Source organism: Cherax quadricarinatus, chromosome 13 (assembly GCF_038502225.1).
Source record: "Cherax quadricarinatus isolate ZL_2023a chromosome 13, ASM3850222v1, whole genome shotgun sequence".
NCBI lineage: Eukaryota > Metazoa > Arthropoda > Malacostraca > Decapoda > Parastacidae > Cherax > Cherax quadricarinatus.
The window spans coordinates 18,777,870-18,793,451 of record NC_091304.1 but is presented as its reverse complement, the minus strand read 5'-3'; the positions used below and the strand labels follow the sequence as shown (position 1 = coordinate 18,793,451).

Below are 15,582 nucleotides of genomic sequence, written 5' to 3'. Positions count from 1 at the left end.
CTAAATGAAGCAGTCAACACCGAACAGTACTCCAAGCAAGAGAGTACAGGTGACTTGAAAAATACCATCATTAGCTTTTTTTTCCCTTGTCCTAAAAGCCATTATCCATCCCATTATTTTCTTGGCTGTCGTAACATTTGACTTATTGTGTTCTTTGAAAGGAAGGTCAGCTGACATCTGGATATATCCAGATCCTTCACATGTTCCTTTCCTTCTATTTGGTGCTCCTCTTGTGATTTATATACAGCGATCCTTTTGAGTTCTTTGCCTTTTTTCATATCTAAGAACTAGGAAATTGTCACCACTGAAAGCCATGTTATTTTCCATTGCCCAGTGTAATTTCTCCCTGTCTTCTACCGAGGTGATTTCCAATCTCATTTTGATATTTGCAAATGATGACACGAAACTGTGGTGCGAATGGTTTTAACTTTGTGCATTATGAGGATATACAGATATCTAACCTCTGTCTCTCTCCACCTATAGTACAACCACCTCTCTTCCCCACTTCCTCCACTACCAGCCCCTCCTCCCCCTCTCCCATTTCAGAGCTGGGCAAAAGGGGCAAAGTTTGACTCGCCTTCCAGGCCACATCCGGAAATTGGATCTGAATATTGACAATCTCCTTCTGCGGCTGTCTGGAAAATTGGCCAAGACCCGGCCCTTACTGCCTTAATTTATTGACAACACGATCGTTACAGTGTGTGTGTGTGTGTGTGCGCGTGTGTGTGTGTGCGCGGGCGCGCGCGCGCACACACACACACACACACACATAAGCGCGTGTGCGCCTTTTCTTGTGATTACAAGAGTCAAGTCTCAGCGGGCCTGCCTCTCCGCTGACCACTCCTGCGTTCAGTCTCGTCTGGCAGTGTGAGCCTATCATGGATCCTACCTTTACCACTTCACTTTCTAAGTCTTTCCACATCCTTGATGCCTCTAAAGCAAAATAAATATTTCCTAACATCCCTGTAATTTAGTTGTGGTTTTAACTTTCCAATTGTGCCCAAATTTACCTGAGACCCGCATCTCGAACAGACTTTCCCTGTCCACCCTGTGAATTCGTGTCAGCATTTCGTACGTTGTAATCATGTCACCCCTGGTCCTTTTGCTCTCTAATGTCGTCAGGTTTAGTTCCTCAAATCTTTTCTTATAGTTCATAGCCCTCAGCTCTAGGATTAGTTTTGTTGCTTACCTTTGCACTTTTCCTAGCTTCTTAAGACGCTTTATCACATGCGGGTTCCATACAGGTCCTACATACTCCAAAATGGACCAGACGCATGTACTCTATTTCCAGTCGTATATGCCCTTCCCAGATTTTTATAACTTTGCATTTCTTAGGGTTAAATTCTAATAACCACTTGTCAGCAGCTTGTCCGGATGTTTGTAGTCCTTCCCGCTCTGCTCCTGCTTGTGTATTTGCCTCATTAGTTTCACGGCATCTGCCAATAGACACAAGTCTGACTCGATTTCTTTTATCATATCGTTTATGTGTGCAAGAAACGGTACTGATTTAATTACCAACCATTGTGGAACCCCATTCGTCACACCCGCCCACTGGGGCACCTCCTCTTGAACAACAGCCAGTTTCCTCTCTGTTAAGTATTCCCTAATTCACTGTAGTGCTTTCCCCGTTATTCCGCCATGCTCCTGTTACTTTTGTTCAAGTCTCTTGTGAAGTACTCGCCCTCTTACAGTCCAAAAATATATAGTCCACAAATCCCTTCCTTTCTCTCTTGTTTGACTTTCGTTCGCTTGTCACAGAACTCTACAAGATTTGTAGGGCACGATTTACTATCTCTAAAACCGTGCTGGGTGTCGTTGCTAATGAACCTACTTCTTTTCATATGCTCTACTACTCTTTTCATAATCTGTTCATAAGTTCATGTATTATGCATGTCGGTGATACTGGTCTCTCGTTTAATGCTATTTGTCTCTCCCCTTTCTTAATTATCAGGACTACATTCGCAGTTTTCCCATACCTCCGGTACCAGTGCTATTTCAATTAATTTGTTGAAGTTCACGGATAGTGGTTCACACAGTTCTTCAACTCCCTCTCTCAGAACCCACGAAGAGATGTTTGTCTGGCCCCACTGTCTTTAAGATATCTAGCTGTCTCAATAGTTTCTTCATCTCTTTCTTCATTATGTGTATTGTCCAATACTGGTTAGTGCACTCTTCCTCCTTGACTCTCTTGTACTGTACATGTTTCCACTGAGAATATCTCAAACTCTTTTGTTCAGCTTTATGCAGCCTTCCTGGTTGTTTCTAGTGAGTTCCTCTCCTCCTTTTTTGAACTCAAGTATGTCAACCATACCCCCGGCCGGGATTGAACCCGCGGTCATAGAGTCTAGTGGCTAGCGCGACGGGCTGGAGTTTTGAGACTCTATGACCGCGGGTTCAATCCCGGCCGGGGGTATGGTTTATTTGCAATCGTGTCATTACGATTTCTTAAGTCATGTTGACGGCAGTGAAGGGACTTGAGCTAGAGTTCGTCACGGCCACGCTAGCTGGAGATTCGTCTGTAAAAACTTGCATTTGTGGTCACAGAGGTGCCTGTGCTAACTTTCCTATGGTGTAGAAATATACCTAGTTGGATGAATCTTATTGTGGCTAGCTGGTCTAGTGGCTAGCGCGACGGGCTGGAGTTTTGAGACTCTATGACCGCGGGTTCAATCCCGGCCGGGGGTATGGTTTATTTGCAATCGTGTCATTACGATTTCTTAACTCAAGTATGTCCCAGCTTTCCCATTTTCTAATTCTCCCCGAGTGCACTTCCACAATGTATTCAAACATCAGTACTATATGATCGCTAACACGGAGGAGCCTCTTATATTCGATGTCCTCTCAATAATCACTGACAAGTTGTGTCCCTGACATGTTGACACAGTTTTCAAACACTACCTCAAGCAACATGGCCCTGCAAGTTTCCGGTTTTTCCACGTGACTACAGATTTAGTTCATTTCATTATTGTTGAAGTCTTCCATGTGAGCCCGTGTGGGCCCTTCTAGATACCTCCGCTATCGTCTCCACCATTGCTCTGTTTTTTGTCGTATTCTAGTTTTGGTCTCCTGCTGTTTAGTAGTGAGGTTGTGTATGTGTACTCAAACTCATCACCGAAAAGAAGGACGCCAGAGCGATCAGCTTCCTTTTCAGAGACTCAAGTGTTGCAGTCCAGATAGGAAATGCCTACAGCATTCTGGGAACATGACCCACCACCGGGGCGAGCTAGATGAAGTATGTGAGATGCAGGTTCTGAGATGTCATGCATGTTGTTCTCCTTATCATTTCATCTTTTTAATGTATTCTGCTTTCGAATAAAGTTCACAAACATAGCATATAGGGTGTAATAGAATAAAATACTTTAACAGCTCCAGGGAGAAACCTGAGTTTTCCCTGAAAGTATAGGTCCCCAGTCAGTTCTAGAGGTATATCCATTATATATATGAAAAGAATCTTCCTCCTAAGCCATGCACGTCGTCAGAGGCGACCAGTACAAATTGCTAAATGTAAAAAAAATTAACTTTTCTTTCTTGTTCTGTTTATTGACAGTTTATATATATATATATATATATATATATATATATATATATATATATATATATATATATATATGGCTCGTCACGGCATTATGTCAGTGAGCGCCCCGGTATAATGCCGTGACGAAAATCAAAGGCCTACCATACAGGGGGGGTCTTTTTTCGTCAGTGTTTTCTGCGGAGTAGCAACCATGAGCATGATGTCACGGCCTGCAGCCACACTTCACAGTGACTTCTCATTGCTCACGTGGCTGCCGTCGTGAGAGGAAGTGTTGCACTGTTGTCTTTCATCCGCCCCACCTTTTGTCCAGTGTTCCCTTTGGTTTTGGGGATATACATGTTTGATTATGAGTAAAAGGAAGTCTTTAACACCTGAAACTATAGCTCAAATCATAGAGCTTCACAAAGTTGGGTACCAGAAATAGAGGAGAATGTTAGTGTGTGAGCGTTCAGTAAGGAACTGGGCGCAGCGTTTGAAGGCTGGTGGCAGTGTCGAGTTACCGTCTACCAAACCTCGGCCTGTCTCCTCGAAGAAGACATCTGTTCGTATCTTAACTGTGTTAAAGAAGCAGTTAGAGAGTAACATACGGTGGTGTGGGTGCCTCTGAGCTAATTTCATTCTACTCCTCCTTTGGTGTACTAGCTTCCACAAGCAGTATATATATTATTGTAACCACGAACGAGTCGTATTGAATCAATAACACTGCGACTAGCCAAAGATTCGAACCCATGTCGTTTTGGCCCGCCTCATGCTCGTGGAGACTAGTACACCAAACGGGGAGTAGAATGAAATTAGCTCAGAGGCACCCACACCACCGTATGTCCTCGGATCAAGGTAAAACACCTAGCTAGGCTGAGTGCTTGATTCTTGTAGGATTGATTGGTGCAGTGGGTTAGTGTCATGTGATTTTTGCTCACCATGAGACTGACCAAAATGACATGGATTCGAATCCTTGGCTAGTCGCAGTGTAATATATATATATATATATATATATATATATATATATATATATATATATATATATATATATATATATATATATATATATATATATATGCAAAACAACCACTCTGAAAGAATAGAGAAATTCTTTGACAATGTGAGTAGTCACGAAAGCGCTTGGATTTTCTCTATTCTTTCAGAGTGGTTGTTTTGCATATTCTGAAATCACCTGTTTACTGTGATCTTATTGCATATATATATATATATATATATATATATATATATATATATATATATATATATATATATATATATATATATATATATATATATATATAAAAGCATACATACACACAATAACTTGAAAGTTAACTAAAATTTACTGTCTTCACTAAGAGATGACATTGCTAGCAGACGGCCTTGCCACTACCTGTTGCAGAACCTCCTGGCTAGCCTATAAGACGGCAAAAGCTGCAACATTAACAATAATATTAAAAACACGGGTCACAACGGGTGTTAGTCACGCCAAATCACAAAATACAAACATGTGTTAAATGGTTGCTAAGCTGACACATGAGCGCTGCATGTGTCACAGGAGGCAGATGTGTCCAGCTACCGTAGGCTCAGCTCAGACATAGGTGAATGACAGCAGGGGTCGGGAGATGGTGGGGAGCAGAGCCAGGTCAGAGGTTACCTTTGAAACAAGTCCTCAGGTGGTCGAAGAGACGAGAATGGGTGGGGAATCTGTACACGGCTGCGTCTCCCTCGGAAGCTGCAGGTTAAGCGAGGCCAGGTCAGTTTGTACAGTACACATGTCACTTAATATTTAGCATATCACGGTAGTTTCCACATGGCATAACTAATAAATCTTTTTGGCACGATGACTCCACGAGATACATGGGGTAAAAAATATACTCATAACGTATGAAAGCGCTGGGAAGTACGAGATAGGTTAAAATATCCAAAATTTAATAGTAAGAATGGTTATTCACTGCTTGATTAAATGAAGGCAAAAGAGGTAGATAAATGTATTAAACGTCAATTATATAAATTAAAAATATAATCCAATTTTAACAAGCCCGTACGAGCAAGACTCCATAACAATGGATTTAGAAAGTTAAAGTCATCAAGGTCTGCCTTTCACAGATACCCATAGGTACTTCAACGGCCCAGGGTTTCCAATACTGCAACTGGTCCTCGGTGAGAATATGAACTGTGCAACAATCAAAAGGGTTGACTGCTGCTACGTACTCACCTCCCACTGAATCATGAAGAATTTATCCAGATAACTTTCTATATGTATTTATTTTTGGAATTATATGGATGTCACAGTAAAAATTTAGATATTTAATGACGTTTTTTGAAAGGCAGGGATGGAGAAGGGATGACAGCAGGAGGGTAAATGATGGGAAAATAAGATTATGAGCGTGGATGAAAGTGGGGTACGGGATAGGATGGTTTGGAAAAGGATGACCCAACATCACTTATGTAGAACAGAATATCAATCAAGGATAAGTCATCATCAAATTTAACAGTGACCGTATTACAGCTTCTCACGTTGCTGACTTTCATTTAACTTTTACCTCTCATGAACAGAAGTAGACAAGCAGGACAAACCACTTTCACTTCCCTGCCCAGGCAAATCTTGAGTCATGTAAAATTAGTTAATCCCTTGTCTCTCTTCCCTTCCCATTCGCTTGCTACCTGATGATGCATCTTTTATAGAACACTATAAAAACTGCGAGGGTGCGATGTCAATTTCTGTTTGACACCGTATACCACTTAAGTTGTGAACTTGAAGTTATTAAACTTCAATTTAATCAGGTTTAAATTATCCTTGCCGCTTTCTTAGCTACACTTTTCATATACTTTGAGGCTATATAATTATATGAATACAAATAAAAAAAGACCTAATCTCATTAAGTACACAAAGCTACGTTGACTCCACACTATTTCTTATACAAAGCCTATAAAAGCTCATCAAGTAGTAATAACCTACATATTATAACTTTGTAATTATAAACTTTGAATAATTCAACTTCCGACTTGAAAAAATCTGGTAAACAAGATAAAACCGTTTTTGTAGATTCATCAGAACAAGGTCCTCACATGGGTCGTCCGCAGACGGTGACCCGTTCCAGCCTCCTGAGGGAGAGAACACAAAGCGCCAGTAATCTCAGTGCTGCCTGAGGCAGCCGTTTAAGCAGAGTTGTTCCTGCTCTACTTAAAACCCACTCAAACAATCCTTTACCAGGATGAAATTATAATTACATTCTCGACAGGAATAAATTCCACGCATTATACCTGTGAATCTGAACAATTTACCAAAGTACTTTGTAGCTTCAAACGCCCAAATTCTCTTCCAAACATTGAACGTCAAAAGTCGTAAAACACAAAGCACGCACGTTAAAATACCCTGTAGCGAACACCACAACAGTGCATGCACGACATTCTCTACACATTTTGGGAGAGGCACAATGTTTGCTCAAGCGAGAAAAAACGGACATAACAAGCAAGGACTTACTGCGCGTACCAACTGGTGAGACGCAACACTGCTTCCGGTCTAAACACCCCAACGAGGGGTTTTCTTACACGTTCACCTGTGTTAATTTCTGAATGAGCTATGCAACTTGTGGCATTAAATATAAGTCGTTTAAACTGCTTTAATCTATTCTAAAACATCCAACACTCAAGTACAGTATAGTTCACCGCTAGTAATGCAAATGCACGAATGAGATTAACGTCTGAGAGCGGGGTATAGAATACAGTCTCTTACTGTTAGAAACAATATGCTCGTTATGCACAGTACGAGGACGGGCCGCACAAATTCACCAGCCCTACAACTTCTCATCGTAATAAATCAATATTTCATAGGCCCTGACAAAGAAAAACAGGATGACACTTGTACAGTTTTTTAAGGCAAAACTTAGACTGTTATAATCAGAAATGTTTCAACATTTTTTTTTAATTTGAGAATCATACAGGTTAAAATGATTGTTCTCTTGATACAAATAAACGTAATGGGACTTTTCTAGCTACGTGGGTTGGAATCCCTTCTAACATCAACCCATTATATATCTGTTGCAGATCCCAGGAGTCATTATCCCTTGGACCCGTACCAGACCAGGCCTCCTAATTAGTGACTTGATTAATCAGACTCCTGGTGCCAGCAACACCAGCAGCCTGCAAAAATAGTTTCTTACAAGTATCTATTTAAAGAAGCAAATTTCATGAAAAGAATACAGGTGGACTGCAAAAAAAAGCTACAAAATGACACGGATAGACTGCAGCGAATAACAAAATAAATGATTATCAGACTTCGAACCCTGATAAGTGCAAGGTGATGAATATGGGAAATAAAAGTAACCAGTAACATCTAAATGTCAGGCTGCTGCCGGGCATTTAGATACTACTGTTCACATTCGTGAACATAAGAATAAGATAAAAACCACCACCTACCTGAGGTCAATATTAGAACAAGCCTCATCCGCATGGAATCCATGCTAATGATGCTTATTCTAATATGCTAAAATTAGTCCAAAAATTTACTATTAGGCGATCAAAATCCTGAATTGTGAGCGAAGAGACGATCCTCACACCAATGGAAAAAATAAAGGAACAGCGGAGATATTATCAAAAGAGATACGGATACGGAGAACGTAGATACTGTTTGAAAGGGGATGAGACAAGGCGGTGGGAAATTGAAAAAGTATTAGTAGAGATTAATGCAATACACAGGTTCATTTGTAACTCTGACAAAGTGCACAAGGCTAAAGTATCAAAGCACATCCCGGCCGCCCTGTTTCATTTCCACTGCAAAAGTCAACTCAGAGCCGGAATTACTCTCTGTCTTCGGCGCTCCTGGGAAAGTGAGCCATTCTTGAAGAATCTTTACGTGCTTCATCATTCCGCCTTCTGCCGATTTTAATCTTAGGAGTGGCTGCGTCTTCCGATGGCTGGTTGGATGTGTGGGTGTTCGGGCGTGTGTGAGAGCGAGGGTGTGCGATGTGTGGGTGTACACGATGTGGGTACACAACTATAAGCATACAGGTTTTTGGGTATAAAGCTATATGAATATACAGGTTTGTGGGTATACAGCTATATGAGTATACAGGATCGTGAGTGTACAGGTGTGTGTGTGTGTGTGGGGGGGGGTACGTGGATACGAGGACGTGTGGCTATATATTTGTGAGGGTGTGGAGGTGTACAGATGTGCTAGCGTGAAATTGCAGATGTGATTTTATTATGTCAAGTTCCTTTAGTAGTTTTATCACGTCTTCCTTTGTTATGTGGTCTGACCTGACTCCTGCTACCAGGTAGCTTCCCACATTCTTCTGAAGACTTCCCTCAACCTTCTGCTAACCTCTTGGCATACTTCATTGTCAACTTCCGTGAGTGCTTCACCATTCTTCTTGAACCTTATCATCTGGTCTTTTAAAGTTATCTTTCTTATGTGGCTTTGGAGTAACCATGGTTTTATTTTCACCTCTGATATTCAGTCATTTTCAAAATGTTTATCGGTTTCTCTTCGTATCCTCATATATTCTTTCCTAACTTTCTTTTGCTTTTCCCTCGGGTTTCTGCTGACAACATTCTCATTGGAGAAGCCAGGAATAGATTTTAAAAAGGTAGAAAAGGAATGATACATAATTCTTACGGATTCCATCACACACTAAATTAATTCTGCATGATAAAGTTGATAAATTAGCCTAAGAAAGTATCTTGAAGGAAGAGCTGAACAACCTTGGTTTCTCTGTGTTAAGCATCAGAAAAAATATTAGGAGGAAAGTAGATAATGAATCTGAATGTTATAGGAATGCAGAGAGAAGCCTAAGTAGATCTATAACTCACTATAAAAACAGAGTCGTCTAACTTACGCTATAGCAGCCAAGTTTATGCACGGTTACCGGGACACATGGCGATCTTGTATACACAGACGGTTATCAGACTAAATGTACAGTGACCTTATGACCACTTTCTTGAATACTATGTGCGTGACTGTCCACTAATACGGAATAAAGAATATTTAATAAAGAAGTATACAATACTGCATGATCACTGGTCTTTAGTGTTTCACCATACATGATTAACCTTAATTTATATTCGTTCAGGTTAAGCCTAGACAACTATTATTACCATCTCATTCTTATGATTTCCTTGAGATTTTGACAGTCTGGTTTCTTATAGGGGTCCAAGCTCTCTTAATTTCCCTATGGTTAAAATCTTATAACATGAGTAATTTAGTTTTGGTTCTTGCACGCTCCACTGCTGTCTAATATCTTACTTGGTGGTGTTTTAATCACACTCTCCTTGATCTGTTATTTGTTGGAAGATTATATACCAGTGACGTATTACTTTTCTTTCTCTGGATATTACTTAACCTTCTATACAGTATTTAAGTTCCCTTTCTCTCAAGAGTCAAGATTTTCCATTTTTTTTTTTTTTGAAATTTGCATATTTTTCTTACTATCTGATAGCCCTCTGGGAGTATCGCATATTGAATTACTTCTGTGAAATCAACTCTAGTCAAGATTTTCTCACCTTTTACTTGAAAACTCATTTTTTTTCTTCGGTGGCTAACTATAAACTAAGTATCACACTCATTTTTCTATCAGTGTTTGCTAGGCAAACTATTGTGTGTGGAGGTGGGATGAGACTTCCAATTAGTAGGCAGTACTAACAAACTCGCCCTACACTTCATTCTACATGTCATATTACTCCTCCCTACTTCATCCTCCACTTCCCCAATATTGCTTATGCCACTCTCATCCTGCCTACCTCGCCCTGCTCCCGCTCATTTTAAGCTATACCTTCTTACTCTTACCTACTATTTTATGATGACCTCACTGCCTCTGCGTTCCTCTTTCTTTGTTAATCTTTACCACCTCCATCTCCACTAGTTCTTTCCTTACCTACCCTCCCTACCACAGCCTTCAACTACAGCTATTTGTTTAGCTCATTCTCAACATTTCACCCTAACAAGTATTAATTTTACTTCATGTTTTGCACTCATATTCTGTGAGTACGAGAGGTGGAACCTAATAGTACAGGAACATTACAGCAGGCCTACTGGCCCATATATAGCAAGTAACAGATGTGAGGCAGCAGGGGTGAAGCAAGCGGAAGGCCCACTAGTTTCTGTAAGAGGGCATGAAGTAAGAGAGGTGAGGCAGCAGAGATAAGGCAGGAGTAGAATAAGAGTGAGGTAGGAGAACTGAGGCAGCAGAGGTGAGGCAGGGCAGACCCGCTAGTTTCCCTCACTATTGATTGTTGTCGTCTAGCTGGTGCGTCGCCGCTGTTATTACTGCTTAGTCACACACTCTAATTATAGCATAGTGAGCCTTTACCCCTAGCTGCTTCCCCATCAGGTGCTCCCACCCACACCACAACTGGTGCTCTACCACACCACACCTGCTGCACTCCCACACCACACCTGGTGCTCCCCCACCAGGTGCTCCCAACCACACCACACCTGGTGCTCCCACCCACACCACACCTTGTGCTCCCACCTACAACATACCTGGTGCTCCCACCCACACCACACCTGGTGCTCCCACCCACACCACACCTGGTGCTCCCACCCACACCACACCTGGTGCTCCCACCCACATCACACCTGGTGCTCCCACCCACACCACACCTGGTGGTCCCACCCATACCACACCTGGTGATCCCACTCACACCACACATGGTAGTCCCTTCCACTCTCAATGATGTGTGGAGTGATCCTCACCCCCATTTCAGACCACACCTGGCATTCACAGTCTGTCAAGCACCACCTGCCTTACCCACTTCCAGCACCAGCTGTCTTGTCTTCCACCACCTATTTTAGCACCTGTATTCCCCAGCTCTTGCCCATGCAGCAGACGCACGCCGCCGATTTTTTTTTCTTGCCATAGGTAGGACTAGCTGTCTTGGCCAACTGTCCAGTCTCACGCCACTACGCTAACTGCCACGCCCGATCATCAGCTATTGAGCAAAACGACTAACCACTGGTACCAATTATTCTCCCCTCTCACCATCTTACTAGTGTGTGACTTCCTGGAAGATGGTACATCACAACAAGCTCACAGAGTTATTATTAAAGTAAGGTGATATGCTATACACAACACACATCCGCTTTTACACCTGTTACAACAGCAAGTTAATCATGCGATCTCTCCTTCAATCACTTACTCTCACTTTTCCTGTCTCAAATAAAACACTGAAAACCATAAAAAACGTAACGGAACTGAAAAATGATTCCACGAAGATATACCGGTCAAACAAGTGGTTGTCGGAGTTCAACCGAAATAAGTGATAGGTTATGTAATTTTGGAAAGTGGAGGGAAGACCGAGATTACGTAAAGACAGGGAGAAGGGAAACTGCAAATATTGACGAAGATAAGAGGCTCTCTCAGAGCGCCACTGAATATTATCTCTCCATTTTCGTCTCCCAGCAAAATATCTCTCATCTCTTTCCTTCTCCAGTGTCACCGAATCTCTCATAGCGATGGTGTGGAGTCAACACTTTCTTAAGTCCTTTTCACCTCCATTCTGTCTGAGAGCTTAAGAGTCGCCTCGTCTATTTTTCATTATTCCAACTTTTTCTTTACTTTTAATAGGGACCTATTGCGCACTTTTTTTATTATTCTTCCTTCGCTGCCTTTCTTCTTCACCCTTTCTCCAGTCTCCTTTAAGAAGTGAAGTAGCATATCCTATATCTGTCAATTCCAATTATCTCTTTAGAGAAGGAACCCAATATTTCAACTCTATTTTTGGCTTTATCTGTTCTCCTCTGTTGAAGTGCATCATTATTTGCTCAGTCCTTAACTTCCTACGTTTCTTTGCATCCTTCCCTTCCACCCTCATTCCCTCCAGTGCCTGAGAAAGGGGACCTAATATCCAATATTCACTTTCCACCCCAGCCTTAATTTCTCCTACGACAAGGATGGAGGGCAGATATTCCCTCCCTTTCCACTAGCATAAAACGTGGGTAAATACGAGCCTATTATCTTATATGACTCAATATTTCATCGTGTTTCCCTACCCAACCTTTGTAGCGGGGAGGCCAGAGAGAAATGTACGGGGTGATGGGAGGGGAGGTGAGGAGCTGACCCTTCCCTCGCTATTAGCCCTAAACTAACGTAATAAGAGGGTGGGGGAGTCATATGCTCTCTTCGTCACACCTCTATCTTTTTTCCTTCCACCATCCTAACCTTCCTTCCACCATCCTACCCTTCCTTCCACCATCCTAACCTTCCTTCCACCATCCTATACTTCCCTCCACCATCCTACCCTTCCTTCCACCATCCTATACTTCCCTCCACCACCCTGGAGGTTACCTGGAGGTTATTCCGGGGATCAACGCCCCCGCGGCCCGGTCCACGACCAGGCCTCCCGATGGATCAGGGCCTGATCAACTAGGCTGTTACTGCTGGCCGCACGCAGTCCGACGTACGAGCCACAGCCCGGCTGATCCGGCACCGACTTTAGGTATCTGTCCAGCTCTCTCTTGAAGGCAGCCAGGGGTTTATTGGCAATTCCCCTAATGCTTGATGGGAGGCTGTTGAACAGTTTTGGGCCCCGGACACTTATGGTGTTTTCTCTTAGTGTACCAATGGCGCCCCTACTTTTTATTGGCGGCATTTTGCATCGCCTGCCCAGTCTTTTACTTTCGTAGGGAGTGATTTCTGTGTGCAGATTTGGGACCATTCCTTCCAAGATTTTCCAAGTGTAGATTATGATATATCTCTCCCTCCTGCGTTCCAACGAGTACAAGTCAAGTGCTTCCAAGCGTTCCCAGTAGTTAAGGTGCTTGACAGAACTTATACGTGCAGTAAAGGATCTCTGCACACTCTCTAGATCTGCGATTTCACCTGCTTTGTATGGAGATGTTAATGTACAGCAGTATTCCAGCCTTGCTTCCACCATCCTAACCTTCCTTCCACCATCCTACCCTTGCTTCCACCATCCTAACCTTCCTTCCACCATCCTACCCTTCCTTCCACCATCCTAACCTTCATTCCACCATCCTATACTTCCCTCCACCATCCTACCCTTCCTTCCACCATCCTAACCTTCCTTCCACCATCCTACCCTTCCGTCTACCATCCTACCCTTCCTTCCACCATCCTAACCTTTCTTCCACCATCCTACCCTTCCTTCCACCATTCTTCCCTTCTTTCCTTCCTTTTCACCATCTTACCCTTTCATCCACCATCCTCCCCTACCGCCGACCATCCTTCCCTCCATTCCACCATCCATAAATCCCGCCCACCATCCTTCCCTCCCGTCCACCACCTTCTCTCCCGCCCACCATCCTTCCATCCCGTCCATCACCTTCTCTCCGGTCCATCCTTCCCTCCCGTCCACCACCTTTTCTCCCGCTCACCATCCTTCCCTCCCGTCCACCTTTTCTTCCGTCCACTATCCTCCACTCACTTCTACCGTCATTCCTTCCTTTCCATCCTTCCCTCCCGTCCACCATCTTTCCCTCCCGTCCACCATTTTTCCCTCCCGCCCACCATCCTACCCACAGTGAGGGTACTGTTCCCCACCCACACTGAGGGGTACCGTTCTCCACCCACAATGAAGGTACCGTTCTCCCCCCACAATGAAGGTACCGTTCTCCACCCACAATGAAGGTACCGTTCTCCACCCACACCGAGGGAACAGTTCTTCACCCACACCGAGGGTAGCGTTCTTCACCCACACCTAGGGTACCGTTCTTCACCCACACCGAGGGTACTGTTCTTCACCCACACCGAGGGTACCGTTCTCCACCCATTCCGAGGGTACCGTTCTTCATTCACACCGAGGGTACCGTTCTTCACCCACACCGAGGGTACCGTTCTTCACCCACACCTAGGGTACCGTTCTTCACCCACACCGAGGGTACTGTTCTTCACCCACACCGAGGGTACCGTTCTCCACCCATTCCGAGGGTACCGTTCTTCATTCACACCGAGGGTACCGTTCTTCACCCACACCGAGGGTACCGTTCTTCACCCACACCGAGGGTACCGTTCTTCATCTACACCGAAGGTGCCGTTCTTTACTCACACCGAGGGTACCGTTCTTCAGCCAAACCGAGGGTACCGTTCTCCCCCCACATCGAGGGCACCGTTCTCCCCCCACACCGAGGGTACCGTTCTCCCCCCACACTCAGGATACGTCACTGTCATGAGCACCGCTCTACTGCTAACTGCTGCAACATACGTCACTTGTCACTAAAGCATGAGGCAAAGTAACTAGTACCACCGTACCACTACACAGAAATCACTCCCTACGAAAGTAAAAGACTGGGCAGGCGATGCAAAATGCCCCCAATAAAAAGTAGGGGCGCCATTGGTACACTAAGGGAAAACACCATAAGTGTCCGGGGCCCAAAACTGTTCAACAGCCTCCCATCAAGCATTAGGGGAATTACCAATAAGCCCCTGGCTGCCTTCAAGAGAGAGCTGGACAGATACCTAAAGTCAGTGCCGGATCAGCCGGGCTGTGGCTCGTACGTTGGACTGCGTGCGGCCAGCAGTAACAGCCTAGTTGATCAGACCCTGATCCATCGGGAGGCCTGGTCATGGACCCGGCCGCGGGGGCGTTGATCCCCGGAATAACCTCCAGGTAACCTCCAGGTAACCTGATAGCAACTCGTTAAAACTGCTCAACGAACAATGCGTAACAGACACACACACACACAAACGAGCATGGCAGTAATGCTATGATGGTGCCATGAAGCTGCATCAAAAAAATATGGCAGTACTGTTGTCATGGTCCCATTATGCAGCATCAAAAAAAAAATCCACAAAGATTTCATCAGATAAACTAAATTTTCATTAATTGTTTTAACTACTTCAGGAAACCTGAAAAAAAGTTTTAAGTTTGAAATTAAAATGTTTGGCTATAGCGCAGTGGTTATTATTTCCATATATGGAGAGCACTGTGGAGACAACCTCGCTCTTATATGGGTGTGAAGCTAGACATGTCATGAGGGCAATGTGTGGTGTTTAATAGCAGACAGACAGTACACAGACAGACAAATGGTTTTTAATAGACGTGCTGTTGGAGTGTGAGCAAAGTAACATTTATGAAGGGATTCAGGGAAACCGGCAGGCCGGACTTGA

At 43.6% G+C, this 15,582-nt stretch overlaps 1 protein-coding gene across 10 annotated transcripts in view; it reads right to left on the bottom strand.

The window, feature by feature from the left end:
* The window catches only part of LOC128688508 (utrophin), a gene marked incomplete at its 5' end in the record, with an annotated part of 1,206,544 nt that overhangs the window by 295,962 nt on the left and 895,000 nt on the right, over positions 1 to 15,582 (bottom strand). For 9 of the 10 annotated variants that reach the window (XM_070084560.1, XM_070084566.1, XM_070084565.1 and 6 more), the window contains 1 exon segment: positions 5,172 to 5,249. In XM_070084560.1, coding sequence (XP_069940661.1) covers positions 5,172 to 5,249 — 78 coding nt within the window. 10 annotated transcript variants of the gene reach the window in all.